Consider the following 24,247-nt stretch of genomic DNA (forward strand, 5'->3'; position numbering starts at 1 on the left):
ATACGCGGAACATACCATTTCATATTTCTCAAGCTACACTCGTCCATCCCTTGAATACTATAGAGGCTGAAGAAAGTCCAACCGAAGGCTCTCCCAGTCACTGATTGCCCCAGAAGCGCAGTGTCAAAGGATGACTGCTGTCAGCCAATGAACCAGCGATGCTCCTACGGTTATGCTATGCTCTAGCATATGGGAGGGACATGCTGAGGCATGTCGGGGACATGTCGGAAGGAACTTAAAGGGACTGTCATTAAGTAGTGCCTGTACACTTAGCTCTTCCTACTCTGTATTAGCAACAAGGCATTGCGGCAACAACAGCTTGCTGTCAAATCTTCCAATTGGTGAGTGTGAAAGGTGGTCAGCCTGGTTCGTAGCATCGATTTGGCGTATTGCATAGCAAGTTTAGGCGTGTTTAGGATATTTCTCAGTCCTCTTCCCTTTCCGGGCTTCCTTTCTCCTTCCAGGTATCTCACCTAGAGGAATTTTGAATCAGTGTATCATTCGTCATCATCGACAGTCCACGGGCGACCCTTTCCAGATTTGTCCAATAATGCCTCCATCAGACCCTGCATTTCAGTATTCTTTCTCTTGTCCCAGTCTTCTTTGTTTTCGGCAGGGCCAACACAGGAATCCTCCAAGTCAATGAACTTTGCTCCTTCGTCGGTGATGACCATGTTGTACTTTTTGATATCTCCATGTACTATATCGAGATCATGAAGTTGTTGCAGAGCAATCCGGCAAATTCCGAAATCCGAAGCGCTTGGACGATATCCATTGACTTCTTCAAGGATGAAACCAATAACACGATGCGGCGTCTCTTCGAAAACATATCCCAGAATTCTTGGGGCTAGCGCTGAATCAAGCTGCGCCAAGACATGGTAAGTTTTAATCTCCTGCGCAAGCCAGCCAAGTTCATAACCAAATCTGGCTATCTTTAGGAAGCATCGTCTTTCTCCTCGCTGGACTTGGAAGACTCGGTTATTCAATAACACTAGAAACTGAAGATCGAAAATATTAACAAGCTCATAGTCGCCAGGTATTTGCTGTTTTTGCAAAGCATGCGGCGGGAATAAATCACGTTCGCTTCGAATTCCACCCCCATTCTCGTCCTTATAGACAGTAAGAGTTTCCCATGTCTCGTCATACCATTCCCGGAGCTTCGATAGTTCACGTATCACATCAGGGCCGTACGTTCGCGATTCCTCTGGGACGATATCCAAATCCTTGAGAGTAACGTACACAACCCGTGTGTTGGTTTGGCTGTCTCGACGGAACCTGTACAAACAATCCTCGAAACTCAGGTCGAGGGATAGCAGAGTGTCCTTCACAGCCATTAGAAGAAAGAGTGAGTGAGCTGATTGGTTGTTATTGTTGTGCGGAAGCTGACCGCGATGACAATAATTTCAGTTGGCTTCGAGACAAAATACTCAAATTGCACATTTCGTTGCTTCCTGGTTTGCTGTTGCGAAGTAGATATAAGCACTGAACATGGATTCACGAGAACCCACTCCTAGCGCGCTTTAGGCAGTGAATCCTCTGGATTCATACCGCTAGGCTATCTGGTAAAAGACTAGCATTTTGAGTCTGTTGACTCAGAATGTGCATCACTTGTAAGCTTGCTGGGTGAATATGAGATTGTTAACTGTCAAATCATCACAGCGTCCCATTGTCACGTGGCAAAGGCGGCCTCACTGCCAATTGCAGAATACATCTTACCGCCTGTGAGGACTTGATACAGTTCATAGACATGCTTGAACGCTAAGTGGGATGCCCCCAGTTGGCCCCCAGTATTATTCTTTATTTAGCTATTCAACTTGTGTCTTCTTTGATTTTTCCCTATACCCCGCTAATAGTATGATGCCATGAATACCGAAAGAAGAAGTGTAACCCCCATGCTCTTTTCTCCAGGCCCCCATCTTGGTGCCCCCATGGAATATAGCGTGGGGTATCACCTCCCACGGGCTCCATCTCCATCGCCTCAACCAACCAACTAAACCAACCCGAGCCGAGAGCCACGCGATCCCAAGGCCGATTTCCGAAACATTGGTACAGGGTTCCCCATGACACCCCCAGCGCCAGGTTGGCTGGCTATTTAATTGTCTCTTCTCCCACTGTGCCCGGGTCCCCGATCCAGATACCTTCCTTAAACTGTAATTCAAACTTTCTTTGCTTTTTCTTCCGCTCTCTTTCGAGGCCTTTTTCGGTACGCGGCTAAGCTGACTCGGACATTCTCCGCCGATTGACTCGGCACCGGCGCACCGCAATTCAAATCCCGGGGTAACATACCTGGTGTCGAGGCATCAGAACAGCGGTCTTGATCTTGCGACTCTGTTCCTCTCCGCCATAGTGACTGTTGAAATATTCGGATAACCAGTAACGTGGTTCAGGCGCAGATATTGCGTGAGACAGATAAGCGGACGATTCAATATGTCGTGCCAGTCGCAAGCTTCGTGTGAAGGCTGCTCTTGCAGCGACAATGGTAGCAAAGGGGTTGTCAATATTGAAGAATGTGAGACCGAGCTGCTTGCTCTCCGGAAGAGAACTATAGAACTTGAAAAGGCTCTCGCATCGATGAAGAGTTCGTCGAGCAGCACCCCGAAAGCCGGACGCAAGCTGCGGTCCTCGAAGTGGTTTCAGTGCGAAGGCGATCCCGGAATGATGGCCTTGTACATTGAAAGATACCTTAACTATGGCGTGACGCGGGAGGAACTAATGTCTGGCAAGCCTATTATCGGGATCGCGCAAACTGGATCCGATCTGGCCCCGTGCAACCGTCATCACCTGGAGCTTGCCAAAAGGGTCCGAGAGGGTATCAGATCTGCTGGCGGAATCGCTTTCGAGTTCCCCACTCACCCCATTCAAGAGACTAGCCGACGGCCCACCGCTTGTATCGATCGGAACCTTTCGTATCTTGGCCTCGTTGAGATTCTTCATGGGTATTTCTTGGATGGGGTGGTCCTCCTCACCGGGTGCGACAAGACCACCCCCGCATGCTTGATGGCTGCTGCCACAGTCGTACGTTGTTCCGCAAAACTTGCATCTTGTACTTCCACAGCTGTCCAGCTGACTCGATTCCCAGAACATCCCTGCTATATGTCTCAACGTCGGCCCCATGCTTAATGGCTATGTGAAGGACGAATTGGCCGGTTCGGGAATGGTGGTGTGGAAAGGCAGAGAGATGCACGCTGCAGGAGAGATCACCACGGAGGAATTTGTTGACTACATCTCCCGCGGGTACGTTTCACGAGCTTGTTGACAGGCCTCCTGGTTTGACTAACGCTTTGCATTAGCGCACCGTCAGCAGGACATTGCAACACTATGGGTACGGCATCTACCATGAATGCGCTTGCAGAAGCCCTTGGCATGGCCCTGCCTGGGTCAGCTGCCATTCCGGCTCCGTACCGTGAACGAGCTCAATGTGCCTATGAGACCGGGGTCCGGATTGTGGAGATGGTACATTCTGATCGCAAGCCAAGTGACATCATGACCAGGGAAGCTTTTGAGAATGTCATTGCTGTCAACACGGCGATTGGGGGTAGTACTAACGCTCCCATTCATATCAACGCCATCGCGAAGCATATTGGGGTGGATCTTTCACTAGACGACTGGGACCGCCTCGGGTTCCACATCCCGCTCCTGCTAAACATGCAACCGGCGGGGGAGCTGCTAGGGGAAGAGTATTACCGAGCAGGAGGGTTGCCGGCGATTATGGCGGAGCTGCTGGATGCCGGCAAATTGAATGCAGATGCTGTGACGTGCAATGGCCACACTGTAGCACAAAACGTCCGTGGGAAGCATACCTGGAATCGGCGGATGATCAGAGCTTATGACGACCCTCTTCTCAAGGATGCTGGCTTCCTTCACTTGACCGGTACCCTGTTTGACTCGGCCATTATGAAAACATGCGTCATCTCGGAGCCGTTTAGGCAAAAGTTTTTGGAGAATCCCGCAGATCCAAATGCGTTTGAGGGGTCTGTGGTAGTCTTTGACGGGCCGGAGGATTACCATCGTCGGTTAGAGGACCCCTCCACTCCCATCGATGACACGAGCATCCTGGTGATGCGCGGGGCTGGTCCACTGGGCTATCCCGGTGCAGCCGAGGTGGTCAACATGCACCCTCCAGGAAGGCTGCTGCGAGAAGGGGTCAAGTCGCTTCCCTGCATTGGTGATGGACGGCAGTCGGGAACTTCAGGATCCCCATCTATATTAAACGCCAGTCCTGAAGCAGCAGCGGGCGGCAACCTTGCAATCCTTCGGGATGGAGACCGGCTCCGAGTGGACCTTAACCAACGGCGGGTCGACATCCTGGTCTCTGCGGACGAATTACAGAAGCGAAAGGAGGAGCTCGAAGCAAGTGGGGGTTACAATATGCCAGAAAGCCAAACCCCATGGCAAGAGCTATTCCGCAAAGAAACGACCCAGTTGAGCGAAGGAATGGTCCTCCGAGAAGCCGTGAAATACCAACGGCTGGCGCAGCGATACCCGGAGCCCAGGCACAATCACTGAATATTGAATAATGAAAGTTTGGTTATGGTGTAAATTGAGCCATGAATGGATATCACTTTTTTGACCCACCAGCTGCTTCATGAGATGGCGCGTGCGCGCACTCAGCACAGCTCATCACGCAGGCTTGCTACGATGATTTCATGCTTTGTAAACCGCACAGCTCAGTACATATCATAGGTATCGCGATTAGTAGGCTTCAATGCCCGATCAGACATCAGACCGGAGGATAGACCACCGGGGCCAATAGAGCTGTATGAGCTTAATAGCTAACGAGTTAGTGAAAGCTAAATCTGGAAAGAGAGTATATGCGAGATAGCATCTCCGCCATGGTACAAGTGAGGAATGGAGTTTCTATTGCGTGGGATGGCACATGGCGCACGGGGTATGGAGAAAGCTCTGAAGGAATGTGAAGCTAAGCTCCAGGCCATCTGGCCACTGCTCAATCACGGGATTGCCAGCCCCTCCTTTGAAACTGTTCCGTCTTCTTTTCGTGCCTGGGAAAGAGCGGAAGACCTGGGATCTGTGCGACATCCATCCGTGAGCCTCTCTGTTGAGTGTTGACTCACTCTCGTCTCCTTCCCACCCCCCCTAAGTTTTAACAGTGTTGGCCTCGACACCGCCATAACATGCTCGATAGCAAAGGGGCCTGAGCAAACCATTCGAGGCACTTGTTGTGGCCCAGTGGTGAATTGCAGAACAAGGAACCTTGCAATCACTGCACACCCGCATGAACAACACGGCAGGACCGTGATAATCCTGACTTCTGTGATTTGATCCCAAGAATGTAGCTGGTCTTGGCCAAGCTCACTAATGCGGTGATTATTTCTTTTTTGAACCTCAAGTGTTGCTCGTCTGCTAAGAGTCTGATAGGAGAGTGGCGCTAGTGATATCATGATCGGACGATCGCAGCCAGCCAGACTAGCTCGATAGCCACATGGGGTACAACCATAACAACTATGCTCCTACCCTCAATCCTGCTGCCGAAGAAAGGGATAGAAAGTCAAAGTTCAACCGAGGAAGGATCGAGACCAGCCCGAAAATGAGAGCCAAGATCGGGTGATTTCGTGATAGAGGTCTCGAACCCCCCAGGTGAAGTGTTCACTACGCGATGCCCCGAGGGACATGATAGGGGGTGGTGGTTCGTGATGGAGGCCACCACGCAAGGACTTGAGTCACCATGGAGTAGTGTGCGCCATAGGCACAGCCACCGTAGCCCGGAGCTACAGTAATTTTAGGTAACTGGAACTATGGGATGATGTGATCCGTGATGCTCACGTTCGTACTCGGAGTCACTTTCTCCCTCCCTCTCTCACACACATCTATTTTCTACATCTGATGGGAAAGATATAGCATATGCATCAAAGCAACACACCTCGCAATTCCGAAGCTACATCCAAGATTGGGATATCAAATACTACGGGCCTGGATGGCGGAAAAAGACAGAAAGGAAAAAAGTTAAAATATCGCCCGAGGGTGGATCCCGTGGGGCTCGGGTTTCCCGCGTCAAAGTTTCCTGTTGCAGGGCAAAGATTCCATTGATTTAGGGTGGGATTAGGGTGATTAAGGCCACGGAAAGGATCCAGTTGCAAGTTCAGTTGCCCACGCTACCGTTTGGGATGACGGGCGCCTTCTCAGTGTGGTCTAGTCCGTGACATCAAGAAAATTTTTCCAGTTTCCACACCCACAATTCATTCTTGAGACCGTCTGACTGCCTCTGACCTCAGACCGCCCCCCCGGAGGCGCACACCATCTCGATTCCTGCCTCTTTTTAAACCAATCCGGTGCTCGCCATTTGTCCTGTTCCTCTCATCAGTTCTCTCTTCCAGATACGTCTCTGTCGACGGGTATCCATGCTCCTTGTTCCCTTCTGTCCAGTCAGATGTGAGCTTGCCACCATGCGGTTCTAAGAAGCAATCTTAAAGAAAGAGCTGTCCACTTCCTGCGGCAGCCTGTTCCTTTTAGCTGTCTCGCGGCCCCTCTTCCCAGCTTCCCTTGTCTCCTGGTCCTGTCGATCAGTCCCAATTCCAATAATTAAAGCCCGCCGCAATCCAGATTCTTTCTTTCCTTCAGGCTTCGCGAAGAAAAAGAAAACCAACCTTCCGTCCAACTTTGGGCCGGGCCTAGACTGTCGCCAGGCACGTCTACATATACTACAATCGCACACACCGCATCGTTACCGCGTGTCGTGCATCTCGCTCTTGCCTTCCCCTGGACTCTTAAGCCATCCCATCGGAGGCAGTCTCGACGAATCCTACTCCTTTCTCAAAGCACTTGGGGGCACAATCAGCCATTATTGATTGTTGCCTAACATCTTCTTTTTCTCCCTTTATCTTCTACTCTCAGGTTATACTACTTGTTTGTTTAAGATGCACGTCGACTTATAACCCGTCGTTGCAACTCGCAACCCGTTGTTTCTTTCTTGATATTCTGTTCATCAGCAAGCGAGCGTTCTCGATCTTCTTTCTACACCTCTGAAGTTTTCAACACATCTCTCGACCTTGTGTCATCCGGAGGAAAGCCTCTCCAATCCTCGTTACCATGGCTCCCAACCTCTTTCTCTGCTTGCGGAACGTGTTCTGCCCAACCTATTGGTTTCAACGTGGAGAACGCATCCAAGGTTCGATCCACAAAGAGGAACATTGGGATAGTCCCGTTCCTGGCATCTACAAGTACATCCCGGGTCGGGGATGGCATCTTGTCTACAAAGACGGCAATGATGACGAGGAAAAAGTTCCCGTCCCGCTTGTCTATTGCCGAATCCTTCACCGATACATTTTCGAACACGAAATGGAAGAGCGCTGCCGCTGGCATACCGTGGAGATCCACGAAGGCGCCAAGCCCGAAAAATTCATGTTCTTTCTCCTGGATGATGGATACACCTGGGTGGCCGGATGGGATGCCAAGGGCAAATTCATTCCCGGTCCTTACCAGAAATGGCATTACGATGCAGAGTCGAAAACCCTGCGCCGAGTGTTGTTCCCCGAGAGCTCAAATGTGTCCCGGGCTAGCATTCTGCCGAACAAGATGACCTGATCTTTACCAGGTCGTTCTTCGAGTGGGAACCAACCGAAAACTTCTTTTGCTGTCAACACGTGCTTGACCATCGTGATGCTATCTGCAGCTGGACTCTACAGAACATGCGTTGGTCGTTTGCGCGTACACACGACTGATTGATTGCTATATGGGATAGCGTTTAAGCGCGGTGTCTTTCTTTCTTACTTGCTTCTTTTTTTCTGTTTGCCTTTCCTTCTTAACTTTTATGATGATATTCACACATGAGCCTGTAATGCTGGGATGAATCTGCTTTTCTGCAGTGACCTTGTTTACAAAGCGACAGTGGCGTTCGGGTCAAGGTCATAGAGAATCGGATAGACTTTGCGATAGAGCGCATGGAGGTTTAGCTTGCGGTCTTCTTGTTCATTTCACATCTTCTGTATTTGTTATATTTCGGGTGACTGATCATTCAGCGAACCGCACACTGGAGCATAAGGACAGTCTATTTTTACACACTATCTTCTCATGAACGTATTTGTCACGAATCACTTGACGCTCAAAATTGAGAGATGTATGGATACTCGGGTAGACATTGTGGGAAAGTTTAGCGCATGCAAGTCCGGGTATGGATGAGATCGACATGACAGCTGCATAAGACGTATCTTCGCAGATTTCTTCTTCCTGCACTTGACTGACATGTGATTCGGAATGAAATCGGGATTGCCGTGGCCTATGGAGTAGTACTCCGTAGAACGGAACTATTTCCCTATTATCACTGTTCGATTCTACCTCTACACCAGCTCACCTGATACAAGACATCCACATATACATCCACAGCAATGACTAAATAGATACTAAATGTCACCAGGACACTTAATGCAGTACTCTGTATACTCATCCCCTCCTTTCTGCATATACAAACCCCCAAAGTATAGCCCATTCACCAGGAACAGGCCTCACCACCAACCCCACCAATACCCCCGAATCTATTAATTTGCTTGCTCACAACTTCGCTGCCCCAGAAGTATCACCACCACCACCACGAACAAACAACCTCTCCAACCCCTTCCTCACCCCACCCTCCATCCCCTCCTTCGTCGGCCTCATCGTCTCCCTCGCCACAAACACATGCGTATACCCCCCAACAACCTTCACATCTTCCTCCCCTTGCTTAAACACCCCAACTTCATACGTCACACTGCTATTCCCTAGCTTGATGACTCGTAGCCCCAGGTCCAAGATATCTGGGAAGGAGACGGAGGAGAAGTAGTCGCAGTATGAGGAGACCATGATGCCGACTTGGGAGGATTTGAAGGCAGATTCTGCGGGATTAGATGGTGTGGGTGTGGTGGTAAGAGTGGGGTTGTTGTGCGTAAAGGGATCCATTCCGCAGTGGTTGATTAGATACGTGTTGATTATGCTGTCGAAGAGGGTCGCGTAGACGGTGTTGTTGAGGTGGGCGTACATGTCGTTGTCGAACCTATTTTAGATTTCTTGTTGAGTTTGGGGTGATAGGTGTGATAACTAGGGATGGGGTTTGGCTTACCATCTTGTTCGGTGTGTTTGGTGGTAGATGTAGTCGCTTCGGAGACGGCGCTTTTTGAGCGCGATTTCGGAGGGCATTGTGTGTATGGGTTGGGGTTTATGGTTGAATGGGGGTAGATTGAGAAGGGGGGTGTTGAGGTGGTGGGTTGGTTTGGTGTGGTCTAATATGTATAGATGGTAGATGGTAGATGAGGGATGGACGTCGGAGCTACCGAGTTGAGCCGAGGCATAACTATTTACTAAGGCATAGGCTGAGGAGCGCCGCCCTGAGCAACTGGGCGTGTTCCACCGAGGGCCGTTCGCCGGGCGGTCGGGCCTAGCGGGATTCTACTTGCGTATTCAAACTTCAGGAATATTCAAGCATTGTTTGTTACCTTTATTGGACTTTCTTCATTGTTCGATCTATTGTAAATAAGTTGCCCTAATTTTAAAAACAGTCTACTAAAGACGGATCTGTCAGCAGTTCACGGGCACTTTGTCACTCTTCTGGATCCCATCGAAGCATCTTCCTCATGAACTGCAGGAACATCTGCTTGTTCTCGAGTTTAATGAGGGTTGATAGACACCTTGTGGTTTAGGTGTCGAGTCTCCTGTAACTAGTCTATTTTCGGGTTAGTGGCTTGATTTCTATACTCTGCATCCATGACAATGGTTCTTTGACTTTGAGCTGTCTCTCACCCACATGAAGTACGTTCCTATGCATCACACTATTCATGGAAGTGATGATGTGAGCTGAGTATATACTGTTATATTCGCTATTTGACTCTAAGCGCACGCTGTCTAGGGAGTACAGCAGCTCAACCCCTGGAATGTGCAGTATGTCTGCTCGGAGACTTCAAATCAGGATATAGTCAAGATGTCTATGTTGTAGTGTGTCAGCATGGAAGTGTCAATTCCCACATCACTGCTAATATTCGAAGCTAGTTGGCGATTACAATCGTGATTGCAGGAGTCTAGCGGCAATTGATCATTGAGAGCCCTACGGATCGATCACCATCAGGGACATTGTATAAGAGCTGCCATCTTGGCTGACGATATTACTTGGTGGTTCAACCACTGTCACCTTCTTTTCAAATTATGCACTATAGCGATTGCTGCACCAGCCAATGGTCTCTATCATCCAGACACTGTCGAAGCTAGCCCACTCGAAAAGCCTTGCCCAATATGATCTCCAGACCACCCTTCAAGGAAACTCACAGATTCTAGTGGCATCTAGATTGTTGCTTTACCCTACATGCCCTACCGCGGGTAGCTGATGAGCCAGCCCTGAGACTTGACCAGGTTGGCCTCGAAACCTCGAAGTAGGGAGGAATATGGCTGAGCATAGAATCTGGCATATCACCTCGAATCCCATTCCCTTCGAAGATTTCATTGGGTGGTGCATATACTTTCCAGGTATACCTTTTCATGTCCACCGATTTGGTTATGATCGAAGTACAGTATATCTATGACACCTCGGAGATGACCAGTAGGTTATCCTCGGAACTTAGACAGTGAGAACTTCCTTTTGACAATTAGCTCTAATGCTACTATGCCTGGGTTTCTCTGATGCTAGTACTCACTAAGTTAATCTAATACTAGTAAATTGCTACTATGAATGTGATTGAAATCATGATGGGTGGTGTGGTGTGATCATGGTAGTATCACTAGTAGTACTACGGCCAGTCCGCGCGCTGCATTATATGTTGCTAGTACTACTGTACTTTGTTAGGACGCTCCCAAAAGTCGCATTAGTGATGATAGGCTTTGAAATTCGAGCACTAGTACTACTGATATGCTACTTGTACTATATCCAGTCTACACCTCTCTTCCTTTATACAAATTTATATAATTAATGGCTCAGTGTTGACGGCAAGTCCAGCCATGCTGACTGCGGGATTGACTGTATAGACGGGGAATTTCCCCGCATCGCCAAATTTTTCTTTTCTTTCGCCGCCGCGGAACCACGCCAGGAACCGATCCCCTTCTCTCGTCCCCTGTCCCTTCCAACTCACTTTCGCTTTCATTACTGCCATTTTCTTACCTTCGCTCTCCCTCCTGGCTCCCTCTCCTCGCATCACCGCGTACCTACTGCGACGCGGTCGGATTCCTCCACCCATCATGTCTCTCGTGCCCGTCGACACCACTCTGCAGGTCCCACCTCCTGACCCGGTTCAGGAACCCCCGAAGGTGGCCATCACGCCTTGCGACCCTTGGCCTGCACCATACTATTTCGAAGGCGGCCTGCGCCGGGTGAAGCCCTACCACTATACCTACAACACTTTCTGCAAGGAGCGCTGGCGGGGTCGTGAATTGGTGGACATCTTCCTATCGGAGTTTCGCGATCGTCCAGCTGAGTACTACGTACGCTCTCATCTCTTGATTATGCTTTCACAAACCATTTACTGACGGAGTCTGTCACGACTGCAGAGAAAAGCCCTACAAGATGGCCTCGTTGCCGTCAACGGCACGCCTGCGGGCCCCAATACCGTCGTCAAGAACGGCCAGATCATCTCGCATACCCTGCACCGTCACGAACCCCCCGTCACCGGGAAAGAGATTGGTATCATTCACGAGGATGACGATCTGATTGTCATTGATAAGCCCGCCGGTGTGCCCGTCCACTCCGCCGGTCGCTACCACTACAACTCCGTGCTCGAGATCATGCGCTCTCAGCGCCATCCGGAATGGGTCCCACGGCCTTGCAACCGTCTGGACCGACTCACTTCCGGAGTCATGTTCCTCGGGAAGACCCCCAAGGCTGCAGAAAACATGACGAACAAGCTCAAGGCACGCACCCTCCAGAAGGAGTATGTGGCGCGTGTCAAGGGAAAGTTCCCTGACGGCGTCATCGTCTGCGATCAGCCCATCATGTCCGTGAGCCCCAAGGTAGGCCTGAACCGCGTTCGCGCCACTGGAAAGGAGGCAAAGACCAAGTTCCGTCGTCTGGCGTATATCCCGCCTCAAGCTGCGGAGCCCCAGAGCGCCTCCGACGCGGAGGGACGGGTGGCGACTCCGCCCCCGGTCTACACCAACGAAGACGAAGGTTACAGTATCGTCCATTGTCTGCCTTTGACTGGCCGCACGCATCAAATTCGCGTGCATCTCCAGTTCCTCGGACACCCGATCTCGAACGATCCCATTTACTCCAATCGCAAAGTTTTCGGTCCCGATCTCGGCAAAAACGAGATCAGCGACGAGCGCGACAGCGAGCTCATCGATAAGCTGTGTAACATCGGCAAGACCGAAGTCCCCGACACTGTAAGCTACCGGACACACCTTACCACGGTGCCTATGGTACCTCCTGGCACGGACAACTCCGTTGTGGAGGAGATCATGTCGCGCGAGCACGAAGCCGCCGTGGAGAGATACCACAAGCGCAAAGGCGAGATGTTGTCCGGCGAGAGATGCAAGATCTGTGATACGGAGCTCTACTCGGACCCTAGACCAGAGGATCTCGGCATTTTCCTCCACGCCGCGGCGTACTCTGACAAAGAGGACGGCTGGAAGTACACTAGCAAGATGCCGACCTGGGCTCTGCCCCCGGATGGTATGGAGGGACCGCGTGAGATGCCCGACTGGGTTTTTGTTCCCGAAGAAGAAGAGATTGTTATCGGACATGCTGTCACGTCTGATTTGGAAGATGGTTCGGAGCCGAATATTCCTGCACTTGTGCAGGGTGTTGGCCTCGTTGACATTTCGTCTGGTAGGAAAGCAGATGCTGCCGCGCAGGCGACTGCTTGATGGAGATCACGTTCTAGCAAATTGGTTATATGGTGCATAATTGGCGTTGCTTGCAATTGCAATTAGAGATTTTAGACATGTTGAGATGATGGACGACGGACTACATTCTGTCTCACAGTTGGATTCGTTTACTTGATACCACCATAGACAAATTTCATCTGCCATAGTTTCGGAGATATCCTAGAACAAGCGTCATATAGATAACATAGCCCCATCTTCTGTTTGGTACTAGGTACATACAACCACAGCTTCTCTGATGTGTCGTAGACCCAAGTAGATGAAGGTAATTTACGTAGCTATAGTCTATACTTTACGATATAACCAACCAAAATGGGAACCAACTACTGACCTACAACAGCAGAATAAGACTACATCTACACCCACGCAAACCAAGGTCATCAAAAAGTCTTCATAAGATTTGAATTTTTATTCCCAGACTGGCAGCACCAGCCACGACCACAAGCGCCCCATGATAAAAGACCCACATGCAATGTAAATCAATCATCATAAAACGCTGCAATCCAGCACATACGTCGTCAACGTCAAAGCCCACATTAGAAGATGCGATGATTCAAGGCTCCGCAAGTTCCCCAATCACAAACAAACAAACAAACAACTGACCCCACTGCCACAGTGGAAGTAAAGTTGCTTGCTTGTTGTTGCTTTTTAATGTTCCCCCGAAAGTGGTTGGTTTTCTTCCCATTTGGTGGTATAAGTGGAAAAAAAAGTTTTAATGAAAAATGGAAATTGAAAATGATGAAATTTCTTGGGCTTTCTTTACATTCATTCCATATCCATTTAAGCCTCGGTGGTGACGCGGCCCTTGGGGTTGGTGACCTTGACGCCGAGAGCCTTGGCCTTGGCGATGATGTCGACGCGCTTGCGGGAGGAGACGGCGCTGGCGATCCTGTTTATATTTTATTAGCATTTGATTCTTGTAGAGATGCTGTCTGCTAAATGTAGCAGGTGGGACGTACTCAGCGGCGTAGGTGCGGTTGTGCATCAACAGAAGCTCAACGTCCTTGGGGTTGTGGACGAGGAAAGCCTTGTGGCCGGAGGGCATCATGTGCTTGGTCTTCTTGTTGGATCCGTAGCCGATGGAGGGCATGGGGATGTTGCCCCTGAAGCGTCTACGGACGCGGTTGTCGATACCCTTGGGCTTGCGCCATGACTCCGGCACGCACTTGAAGCGGTCGGACTGGTGGCGCCAGAAACGCTTGGTGCCTGGAAACGAATATGATGTTAGTCGGGTCGTTCGTCTTCACGATGTGTCTGTAGTTCAGTTTCAATCCGGCTGTATGTCCGTGGTCCAGCAAGCACTTGTTCAATTCATGTTATTGGGTGATGATATCTTCTTCGTTCGGATCGATTCGAAATTTCGGTCGCTTGTGATAATTTCTTCGCCGATCATGTTTGTCGTTCGCCATCGGTTTTTTCGCAACAAGAAAATATCGACGTGGTCGCTCCGATCGTCTGATTTCTCATTCCATCGCACCGTATATATTCCTCATGCTTGCTGGACGACTGACAACCGACGGATCGTACTCTGGCTGGGAACTGGGCTGGGACTAGCAGGGAGAAAAGAAAGGACATACGCTTCTTGACGATGGGGACGTGCTTCTTTGCGAGGACCATCTGTTCTCAATTAGCATGCAACAGGCAAGCAGCTGACAGCAATATCACATACCTTGTCGTCGTCTCGCGGGCTGGCGCTGGGAGTTGTCGTACGGGTCGAAATCGATCTCGAAAATTCGCGCTCAGGTTTGGCCGCCCGAGAGAGTCGAGCTAGTGGCTCGCTTAGCGAGTCTAACTGCTCTCGGTGCGTTAGGGCTCATCCCGCTTGCCCTGCATTTTGCCGGTATTGCTGACTCAGCTACATGCTAGTGCGGTGGATAACCTCACCTCGCGCCTTGCCATATATGGCATAGCGCATATTTGCTGTGATATACTCCGTCCGTACTTTGGATGACTTCCGCCTCCGCAACACAGCAGCAGCACCGCCCCGTCGTATCGGTGATGGTTGTGTTCCCTTTGGGCATTAAGCAAGACTTTTACAGGCCAATTCCCACAGTGATACATGGCGTAGACAGCTGACGCCAATGATATGTCGCTCAGTCTGATGGCTTTTGGGCGGGGGCCATCCCCCTCTTTCCGCGAGGCTGCAATCTGTACTCCGTAGTACACAATGCCGGCGCTGGCCAGCGGACAGCGTTGATCTTATAAGGGCTGAATGCTCTTTCTAGCCCGTTACTGATCAATTTTAAGAAATTGGATGATTAAACGGCTTCATTGCATCTCTGTTGCTCCTCGCTGTCAAACTCGCGGCTGCTCCTCCAAGCTGCAACATGAGCTTCGGATACGGTGTCGGGGACTTCCTCGCTGTCGTGAAAGTCGCTAATACCACTAGAAAACGATTTCGAAATGCACCTGATCAACTCAAACATATTTCAGAAGCGTAGGTTTCGGTATCATGCACGTCTATTGTACTTACATGTCACCAGTCCAGAGACCTTATCAAATGTCCTCCGTGATATCAAAGACACCTACCAGCAAGTGGGCCTCAGTACCCAGCAGAAGAAGCAACTAGATGATGTTTATCGATCTTGCTACAATGAATTGAATGAACTGCTCCGCAGATTAGACAAGTACCAGGAGTTAAACATTGGCACTAACAGCCTAGGGGGAACTTATCGCCGCGTCTGGAAGAGACTTAAATGGGACCAAGCTGAGATGGCTGAAATATATCAGCGGATACAGTCGAGTATCCATGTCTTCAGCCTCTTCAGCACCAGCCTGACCAGGTATGCATTTAGAACAGCCCAGGAAGGCGAGTGCTCACATTTTCCGGAGTAGTCAAGTAGCCTTCGCTACGAAAGAGCGCGTTGAGCAGATCAACAACACCATAGAAGACAAAGCCTGGCACGAGACTCTCGAATGGCTTACAACAGTTAACTATGCAACTCAGCAAAGTGACTTTCTCAGACGTCGGCAAGATGGTACCGGTAAGTGGCTACTAGGCACCGACGAATTTCAGCAGTGGATCAACAACGACAACAAAAATATTCTGTGCACGGGCATACCTGGAGCTGGAAAAACAATACTCACTGCTATTGTCATTGATCATCTCGGAGAGATGATTCAACACGATCGAAGTTTTGGCCTCGCCTATATATACTGCGATTTTCGACGCCATCGTGAGCAGAGAGTGGGAGATGTACTTGCAAGTCTGATAATGCAATTGATTCAGAGGATGTCCTCTCTTCCTGAGGATATAAAGTCTCTATATACCCAACATAAGAGACGGCAAACACGGCCAAAACTTGAAGAGCTCACTAAGAACTTATCCGTTGTTCTTGGTCAATTCTCGAGAATCTTCATAGTGGTGGACGCCCTTGATGAATATTCATCCTCAAATGAAGTGCTACGCAAGTTGTTCTTGGAGTTGTTTCGTCTGCAGAGCAACCACACAGTCAGCATATTCGCTACTTCACGACACAGCCCGGTCATCCAATCGGCATTCAAGGGTTGTTTGCAGCAAGAAATCTCTGCTGCCACTGAAGATGTAAAGGCGTATCTGTGCAAGGTCACATGTCTCAGCTGCCAGACTTCGTGTCAACCAATGCTAAGCTACAGACTAAGATTGTCGATGCAATTACAGAAACAGTGGATGGAATGTGTGTTCCTGTTCCATTCGGAGATCTACTCTCGTGCTTACATTCATAGATTTCTACTTGCTCATTTCCACCTCGACTCATTGGTCGGAAAACCTTCGGTAAAGGCGATTCGGAAAGCACTCGAGCAATTGCCATCTGGGACTGACAAGCTAGGACGGACGCCGTTGATGGCCGCGGCGGCAACAGGAAACGCGGAACTAGTTCGATTACTGCTTGATACGGGAAAGGTAACCCCTAAGCGCCGAGACAGTTACGGCCACGATGCTGCCTTTTAAGGCACGAATGAACGGGCACAAAATATTCGCGTCACCTCTCTCGAGATGAGTGAGTGAGGCCCACATGACCATCAAGAACACTTTGTAGGCGATAGGAGACCCCGTTCAGCGCGCAGAAATACTATTCTCTTGAAGCTATATGCACCGCAGACCAGTCAGAGAATGCTCCTCTTATTCCTAGTGCAACGGGAATACCTGCAAGTTATAGCGGTTTCCCTACAACGCGCTGTGAAGATCCCGTACATCACTGGGGCCGTTGCTTTGATAGGACAATGAGGCGGGATATCATAAGACAAATTGAATGATTTTTTTGGACATACAACTTGAAATTGAAGTCTCGCGTATATATCTGAAAGATCTACTACCCTCCTAGTAGTCTAGTTGTTCATCACTGTAAACTCAACTGCACCTTTGCCCCATCACTCCCAAACATCCCCTCCATAACCTCCAAATCAGCCATCGCCTCCTCCGGCCGCAGCCTCTCCTCCAACTGTCCCTTCAGAATCGATTCTCCAAACGCAGCCACCTCATAATTCACACCGCGTCCCTCATAAGGCACCTCAAACGACTCCCCACCAGTAACCGTCACCGTATCCTGATCCAACCGAACCACCCCCCGCTCACAACTAAACTCAAAGACCGTCTCATTGACAGCAGACCCATACGACAACGACACCACCCCATTAGCTCCCGACTTGGTCTTAACCACCGCATCGACCGTATCTACAGGAGCCAGATGCTCCCGCTGCAATCCCATCATGGCCGATACCGCCGCCATGGCGTCCTCCTTTCCAAGAATGAGTCTCAATCCAGCGATGGCATGGATGCCTCCATCGAGGACAAAACCTCCTTTATATGAGGGGTTGCGACGCCATTCGGTTTCTGTCTGGGATGTTAGCGTACCATATCTCCACTAACCAAGTGCAAACGAAAGAAGAAAGAAAGAAGAGAATAACGTACGGTGATACTTCGACCCCTCCCCAATCAACGTCCTCACACCAACTCTAAACGCCTTCACATTCCCCAACTTCCGGACTTCTTCCGCTACTCGCGTGAATTTCGCCAGGAAGCGCCAGTTCTCTGCTACGCCCCAGAGCAGCGGCTTCTTCGTCGTGATGAGAGCGTGATACTCTGCGAGAAGATCCCGGGCGGTGCTTAGATCACCGGCGATGGGCTTCTCGCTGAGGACGTGCTTACCGGCACGGAGAGCCGCGCGGATGTAGGTTGGTTGGGCGGGGATGGGCAGACTATCCCCACCATTAATATGAGTTCATTCATTATGATAGTGAGGGTAAATAGGGATAGGGTAGATAACTCACGCAATAATAACAGCCTGCACATCCTCCCTAGCGAGGAGATCTTGGAATCCTCTACCTGGTTCGGACGAGTCTTCGGAGTATAACTCCACGTTTCTTAGGGCATCTTCGTTTTTGCTGCCGGAGATGAGGGTCTCTGCGGATTTGAGAGATCGGGAGTAGATGGCTTTGAGGGTGAAGAGGGGGGAGGTGGATAGGATGGGCTATCATTTGTCAGATTTATGATCAATACATGTTGTATGAAAATATATGGGTGATTATTACCAGGTGTTCTTCTTTGGCGAAGATGCCTATTTTCAATTAGATTTGAAAGGGATCTTGACATTAATACTGGGAATAGGGTAAGGGAGGGGTTACCGCTGCCGATGATGGCTACGCCGATGGGGGAGGACATTTTTGATGTATGTAACAGGATCAACGATAAGAATAGTAATAGCGACAAGGTAGAAATAGAATATATTTGTTATAGGAGTAGTTGGAGAATGGGGATGAAAAGGGTCTATCGATGCTATTAATATAATTTGCTATAGGCAATAAATGTGGGGACGTGCGAGAGGCAATCCAAACTAATTGGCGTTTAGTCCCCAATTGTGGATGGCGGGGTTAGGTGGATATTCATTTCCTTTCCTTCATTCATTATTGTGTACGGGGTATGTAGAGGAAATCTGAATAAAACTATAGAAAGGAAAGTATGTGTACTATGCTATATTAATATCCTCCAATGCTATAATTCAAAACGCTGCGCCGTAAATGCTATCGTCACTCTCATAAGTACGCCTCATCCCGTCAGGTCGTGCATCTCATGCCAACCATAACATGGCTTTCGCCAAAACAAAACACTGGGGTATCTGATAAAAACCAAGCGAGAATGAAGAGCGAGGAAAAGCAATCGAAACTAATTATACCCTCTACCCGACCATCGCTCGGATCCGCTCCACGCGTGCCATCGCTTTCTCTAAGCGCTCGAGTCGAGCGCGCTTCTCGACATCTCGACGTTCCAGCACTGCGACCCGCTCTTCGAGCCGAGCTCGCGCCTTGCGTTCCTGCGCGACCATCTCGTTCGCCTGGCTGAACAGCTGCGCTGTCAACTCCTCCACCTCCGTGCTCACCTGCGACAACTGGCTCTCTGCGGCTTTGCGTAGACTCTGCTCCCGATTCAACGCATTCTGTAACTCCAGTGTATCCTCCTGGCTGGTCGTCGGCTGTACGGGTTCCGGCGGTGGGGGCGAAGCCACCGGCTGAGCCTGTGTAGTGCTGGTAGCGCTCGGTCGACGGGATGGGAGGAAGGAGGCAAGAGTAGAAAGTCGACCTGGTTGCGATTTCGGGGAGGTTTGTAGGTGAGTAGGTGATTGGGACCGATCGATTTGCGTCGAAGCGGTGGATGATACGGATGTGTTGTTCCGGGAGGGCGGTTGCGCACGCAGTCTTCGAATCTCTTCTTCGTAGGCGGCTAGTTTCTCGGCTGTAGAAGAATGGCCTCCGTTAGCACACTGTCAATGTATAGATCATGGTCCAGGTATCCTCACCCATTTGCATGGCCTGCAAGTTCAAGGCATTGACCTGGCCTTCAAGGTCCTTCGCCCGACGTCGGGTATCAGTGGTGGACTGTCCAGCAGCAAGAAAGCCATCCTGGCCGCAAGTTGGACAGGTCTTTCCGGAGACGAAAGCGGCAGCGCCCGCCATCGTGGGCAGCGTGCCGATTAGAGTGGTGGACGTTAGAGCGGTGGTAGTCGTGGTGGTCGACATGATTTGTGCCACATGAGGTGAGAATGAGGATGAAGGTTGATCGTGTACAATGCACAATCGATTGTAGGAAGGCAACGTCAGCGGATCAGACGTGAAACTGAGCGGCGGGAGTCTGAAATGAAAGGATGCCGGACCAGTGTCGCAGAAAGCGGCAGAGAGACAATAAATAGGAGGCCGCACTGCTTCATGCAGCGATGCAGTGAGGCAAGGGAAGGTGGTTGGAAGAGAGGATGTCGGTAGCCAGCCTGCCCAAACCAGCGAGAGAGTGCGTGCAGAGGAAGATGGGGATGAGGCCGGTGAGAGGAAGGAAGTCAGCACCGGAAGTAAGACGGGGAAGATTGATTGATTAAACTGGGATGGATTGACTGCATTAATTGTCCCTGCGGCGGGAAGCGGTGGGGGAGCCGCCGGCCTTCCCTCCAGAAATAGCAAAGGAATGCATCCTCTCACTCTGCTGCTGCGCTGGCAATCACCTATTTCCTATCGTTGGGGAGACGGTGTAACTGCCAATGCATGCGATCAGATCTCTGGCATTAGACGACTACGCATCACCAACAATGTTGCGCCTTCTGCGAACCCTGGAGATGTCGTGGAATCTTGTCGGATCCGCGGCGAGGCGACACGTGTGGACCGCGCCGTTGAGACCCGCTGGCTAGTGAGTTGCTGTTGGTGACTCGTCAGTTGCCTGCCTGGTTGATCTGCCAGTTGCATCGCATGTCATGACGGTTTCCAAGCTGACTTGCTTGTCTCGTAAAGAAGTCCTACAGATGGGCGCTCGATACACCGACTCTGAGGCGTGCTGCGAAAGGCCTCGACTCCATTCCAGCCTCCCGGCCAACCGCCCTGGATGCCATCGCGTCCCTTCAATCGCCAGGGTAACACCAGCCATGAGATAATTGATGGACCCTGCAGCCTTGATGGAAGATCAGGCGCCCTTGCTGGCCGGGAGATCTTCCAACCTTAACCTATCTAGAAAGGAGATGCGCTGAAGAAATACCGAGATTATCTCCCTTGCAGGCCTCCCGGAATCACTCCATACACCTCCGAACGAATGACCGTACATCGACTTTTTGATTCCAATGAACATCTCGTCTACATCCCTCTTGATCCATCAATCGTTATTTATCGTTCATACTCATCATCACGGATTTAGCATCGTTATTCGTGAGATCTACGTCGAACCCGTCACCTCTTTTCCCTCATCGGCAGAACCCTTCGATCTGAGAGCGCGATAATCACGGAAATGCCTCCGCTAATTGCCCCCAACACCGTTACCATTGTCGTCCAGCCGGCTCGTTCGACTAGGAGACCCGCAACCAAGGGCCCCAGCACTTGTCCGCCCGACCAGGCGACATTGAAGAGACCGTATGCTTGCGCAGTTCCTCCTTGATGTCCGAAGATACCGGGAAATTCCTGCTCGTACCGCTCCGTGACGTTGTTGACCTCCGTCATCAAAGAAACCATTTGCAGGGTCGAAGCGACACCTGCGAGGAAGAGGAACACATATAGGAGAACTTGGTCCTGGGTCGTGTTGCGTGCGACAAGCTGGAAGAGCAACAATGTTGGAAAATCGAGCAGGAAGCCAATGAAGGCTACCCGGGGTGCTCCCCATCGGTCCACTGCATCACCTGCAAACACTGATCAGCAGAGCTAGAACGATAGAGATCGTTTGATACATACCGATCCATGGGGAGAGGAAAGACGGTGCAAAGAGCGGTAGGAAACACAGCCCGATTTCGAATGATCCCCATCCGAACGTTTTCATGACATACAGCGGGAGCACCTGACCTCGTTAACCTTCTGTGAAGCGAAGGAACTGACCGCTCGAAGTGGCACATACCGTATCAAAAGCGGACCAGATGATGGCATCCACTACCGTCGCTAGAAGAACGACCAGCAACTTGCCTGAGAACATTAAACGGACAATCCCAGGTACGGAGGTCGCCCTCCTGCTGGTCATGCCCTCGGTTGGACACTCGGCATCGAGGCCAGATGTCTGTCCTGCGCTAAAATTCGTCGTAATCGCATCGTACCCAGAGCCGTGCGCTTCAGCTTCATCTAGCAGGCCTTGTGTCTCTCCGCCACTGCTCGACTGGATCCATTGCGCAGCGTTCTTCGGTTCGACCATAACCAGCCGAAGACTGATATCCAGCACGATCAATCCAATTGCCAATACAAAGACTGAATGATAGCCCACTCGCGACAGCCTAAATAATCAGCCAACCAACATTCATGCTTCCAACGCGACCATATATAGAACTCACATAATTCCTCCGATAAATGGCCCAAACACCGTCCCCACTGTCAGTGCCATCGAGACATATCCCATTGCAGCTCCTACCTGGTCCTTGCCCACTGTATCAACGACAAGGGCTAAGCCGACCGTCCAGACCACAGCAGCTGACAATCCTTGGAGACTGCGCGCAATGACCAAGGACGACACGGTTTCTGCGAACCAGAACACGATCGTCGTCCCCGCGAGCGCGAGAAGTCCAATAAGGAACGGAAGCTGGCGTGATGAGCTTCTATCCGCGAAGTAACCGAATATTGCTGGTCATGCGGTGTCAATTGCGCTCATCCCACAACGTAAGGAAGCGGGCACCCACGGGAGCCGAAGAATATGCCACCGCCGAATGCAGCCAGCATGATTGACATCCATTTCTGCACTGTGGGCGATTAGCCTGTTGTCTTGTCAATTGCGATACAGAGACATCGTACATTCATCTTCCGGTACAATTACGCGTGTTTTGAGCACAATCGGCAAGATAGGTATAATCTGTTCTGGTCAGATGAAGCTCCGAGCCGATCCGAAGGTGGTTGCAGTTACCATCCCATAAATGAACACATCCTATATTCGATCACAACATCAGCACCCAGCTTCATCCATCATTGCGAGGGTCAAATACCGTGAAGACCGCAATAGCTACCACTGAGATTACAAATGCCCTGGAGGAGCGAAGAGCGAGCTTCCAGGGCGGAGAGCCAGTGGCAGGCGGATCGGGAAGGGGTTCGTCCGGATGCATGTTGACATCGACACCGATGAAGAAAGTTGTTGAGGATGGAATTGAGGATAATATTGAGAGAGCAAAGAGGGGAGATATGTGCGAAACAGAAAAAGGAAAAAGAGAACCAAGTCAGTCGGTCAACAGCTCTAGTTTAGATACAGCCAGTAGTATGATATGTGGGGTAAGGTAGCGGAATCGTAATCAGATGGTAGCAATCGTAGTCTCGACTCGACTCGTCTCAATCAACTGAGATAGATAAAACAGATAGATAGTAGACAGATTAGCAGATAGATAAAGACCAATTTACGTAGTAATCTAGCTCTAGATCACAAATTACTCTACGGCCCTGTGTTCCCTTTTATTTCCTCCTCCTACTCGAACTTATCTGACAGCCAGACCAGCGGGACCCGACTTCCTTTTCGGGATGGCGGCTGGGGAGCAAAGAATCTTGCCAATGAATGAGATAAATGGATGGTCTGACTGAACTAAGTTTTAGTTAGTTTCTCACTTGCTTCAGCTACTACAACTGCTAGGTACTCTTCTCTTACTAGTTAGTTGGGTCGCCATGCATCTCGTCGATCCCTGCGATCGAATTAGGTTTGGTTTTCCAGGCTCTTCAGCTTCTCCGCACGTGTGCTGCTGCTGCTGCTGCCATGATGATGGAAGGCAGCGAGAAAAGAGGAGGAGAAACTTAGCGATTGGTTGTTCTTTTAGTTTCTTTGCTTTGAATTATGCACTAGTATTTGACTTTGGAAGATGATGGAGGCCAGGGTTGATTGGCAGGTGTTCAATACTGTGCTTATATTCACTTTATATCTTAACAAGCAGTAAGAGCAGTCTGGGGCTCCCTTTCACATTGAACCTAATACCTAGATCCCGCCAGTTGACATTAGCACTTGACTGAGATATAGAATTCATAGAAGGGAGCTTACCCTAATTCTACTAGTTGAATTTATAGTTAGTTATGTTTTATCTTCATATTAACTAATCCTTTAGACACCTGAGTATATATGACTTTCTCAATGATTTTGACCGGGCGTAGTGGAAAAGGACCCTGAGCTACAAGCATACAATCAGCTGTGTAATAGGAAGTTGATTGGGCAAATTCAGTGCAAACATTCTATAAATCAATCCAGAAATACAGGCAATGCTGGAGGATCAAAGAGGTAAGATAGATAACTTACATCGGTGTCTACAGGAGACCCAGTGAGAGGAGATATATATTGCGACTTTAACCAGAAATGAGTGGCGATGGATGATGAGAGGCAGTTCACCTACACGTGAGATGTTATGAAAAGGGTTTACAATGCCAGCGGAGCAGCCGATTTGTCTCAGCATGGAAAATTAAATGCAGTTATATTAAGAAAGATGCGAAGGGATTGACCTATTGAGGTGAAGAGACACTTTTTGGACATCGCTTTGAATTGATTGCAAATGTAACTTCTGTGACCTGTCTATGGCGC

The 24,247-nt window shown here is 50.0% G+C and overlaps 10 protein-coding genes across 10 annotated transcripts; 4 read left to right on the forward strand and 6 right to left on the reverse strand.

Annotated features, from left to right (window-relative positions):
- Positions 1 to 2: 2 nt before the first annotated feature.
- On the reverse strand, positions 3 to 1,672 carry ASPBRDRAFT_48449 (uncharacterized protein). Its single transcript, XM_067626091.1, has one exon. It carries the CDS (start codon positions 1,332 to 1,334, stop codon positions 498 to 500), a length of 837 nt encoding a protein of 278 aa, XP_067474169.1. The 5' UTR covers positions 1,335 to 1,672; the 3' UTR covers positions 3 to 497.
- A 755-nt stretch (positions 1,673 to 2,427) lies between these two features.
- ASPBRDRAFT_136802 (IlvD/Edd family dehydratase) lies at positions 2,428 to 4,506 on the forward strand (the record flags this gene model as incomplete). Its single annotated transcript, XM_067618831.1, has 3 exons — positions 2,428 to 3,015; positions 3,080 to 3,234; positions 3,291 to 4,506. 3 exons carry the CDS (start codon positions 2,428 to 2,430, stop codon positions 4,504 to 4,506), a joined length of 1,959 nt encoding a protein of 652 aa, XP_067474170.1.
- Positions 4,507 to 7,044: 2,538 nt separating this feature from the next.
- Positions 7,045 to 7,539, forward strand: ASPBRDRAFT_137016 (uncharacterized protein; the record flags this gene model as incomplete). The annotated part of the gene is made up of 1 exon (XM_067618856.1): positions 7,045 to 7,539. One exon carries the CDS (start codon positions 7,045 to 7,047, stop codon positions 7,537 to 7,539), a length of 495 nt encoding a protein of 164 aa, XP_067474171.1.
- A 544-nt stretch (positions 7,540 to 8,083) lies between these two features.
- On the reverse strand, positions 8,084 to 9,251 carry ASPBRDRAFT_48453 (acyl-CoA thioesterase). Its single transcript, XM_067626092.1, has 2 exons — positions 9,047 to 9,251; positions 8,084 to 8,980 (listed from the first exon to the last, which is right to left on the reverse strand). The coding sequence occupies exons 1-2, from the start codon at positions 9,121 to 9,123 to the stop codon at positions 8,503 to 8,505; spliced, it is 555 nt and encodes a 184-aa protein (XP_067474172.1). The 5' UTR covers positions 9,124 to 9,251; the 3' UTR covers positions 8,084 to 8,502.
- Positions 9,252 to 10,976: 1,725 nt separating this feature from the next.
- Positions 10,977 to 12,979, forward strand: ASPBRDRAFT_187673 (pseudouridine synthase family protein). Its single transcript, XM_067620106.1, has 2 exons — positions 10,977 to 11,388; positions 11,455 to 12,979. The coding sequence occupies exons 1-2, from the start codon at positions 11,146 to 11,148 to the stop codon at positions 12,766 to 12,768; spliced, it is 1,557 nt and encodes a 518-aa protein (XP_067474173.1). The 5' UTR covers positions 10,977 to 11,145; the 3' UTR covers positions 12,769 to 12,979.
- Positions 12,980 to 13,197: 218 nt separating this feature from the next.
- Positions 13,198 to 14,495, reverse strand: ASPBRDRAFT_162626 (60S ribosomal protein eL32). Its single transcript, XM_067619506.1, has 4 exons — positions 14,456 to 14,495; positions 14,364 to 14,403; positions 13,746 to 13,992; positions 13,198 to 13,675 (listed from the first exon to the last, which is right to left on the reverse strand). The coding sequence occupies exons 2-4, from the start codon at positions 14,401 to 14,403 to the stop codon at positions 13,567 to 13,569; spliced, it is 396 nt and encodes a 131-aa protein (XP_067474174.1). The 5' UTR covers positions 14,456 to 14,495; the 3' UTR covers positions 13,198 to 13,566.
- A 283-nt stretch (positions 14,496 to 14,778) lies between these two features.
- On the forward strand, positions 14,779 to 16,998 carry ASPBRDRAFT_187677 (uncharacterized protein). The gene is made up of 3 exons (XM_067620107.1): positions 14,779 to 15,569; positions 15,622 to 16,442; positions 16,492 to 16,998. The coding sequence occupies exons 1-3, from the start codon at positions 15,190 to 15,192 to the stop codon at positions 16,542 to 16,544; spliced, it is 1,254 nt and encodes a 417-aa protein (XP_067474175.1). The 5' UTR covers positions 14,779 to 15,189; the 3' UTR covers positions 16,545 to 16,998.
- A 13-nt stretch (positions 16,999 to 17,011) lies between these two features.
- ASPBRDRAFT_48457 (Gfo/Idh/MocA family protein) lies at positions 17,012 to 18,463 on the reverse strand. Its single transcript, XM_067626093.1, has 5 exons — positions 18,391 to 18,463; positions 18,298 to 18,323; positions 18,037 to 18,236; positions 17,678 to 17,964; positions 17,012 to 17,599 (listed from the first exon to the last, which is right to left on the reverse strand). Exons 1-5 carry the CDS (start codon positions 18,425 to 18,427, stop codon positions 17,106 to 17,108), a joined length of 1,044 nt encoding a protein of 347 aa, XP_067474176.1. The 5' UTR covers positions 18,428 to 18,463; the 3' UTR covers positions 17,012 to 17,105.
- Positions 18,464 to 18,684: 221 nt separating this feature from the next.
- On the reverse strand, positions 18,685 to 20,105 carry ASPBRDRAFT_357055 (uncharacterized protein). The gene is made up of 2 exons (XM_067623374.1): positions 19,560 to 20,105; positions 18,685 to 19,495 (listed from the first exon to the last, which is right to left on the reverse strand). Exons 1-2 carry the CDS (start codon positions 19,777 to 19,779, stop codon positions 18,942 to 18,944), a joined length of 774 nt encoding a protein of 257 aa, XP_067474177.1. The 5' UTR covers positions 19,780 to 20,105; the 3' UTR covers positions 18,685 to 18,941.
- Positions 20,106 to 20,964: 859 nt separating this feature from the next.
- Positions 20,965 to 22,802, reverse strand: ASPBRDRAFT_59356 (MFS transporter; the record flags this gene model as incomplete). Its single annotated transcript, XM_067628044.1, has 8 exons — positions 20,965 to 21,407; positions 21,460 to 21,562; positions 21,620 to 21,986; positions 22,044 to 22,329; positions 22,386 to 22,445; positions 22,498 to 22,555; positions 22,607 to 22,627; positions 22,686 to 22,802. The coding sequence occupies 8 exons, from the start codon at positions 22,800 to 22,802 to the stop codon at positions 20,965 to 20,967; spliced, it is 1,455 nt and encodes a 484-aa protein (XP_067474178.1).
- Between the last annotated feature and the right edge of the window lie 1,445 nt (positions 22,803 to 24,247).

This window comes from Aspergillus brasiliensis (genome assembly GCF_001889945.1).
Source record: "Aspergillus brasiliensis CBS 101740 unplaced genomic scaffold ASPBRscaffold_18, whole genome shotgun sequence".
NCBI lineage: Eukaryota > Fungi > Ascomycota > Eurotiomycetes > Eurotiales > Aspergillaceae > Aspergillus > Aspergillus brasiliensis.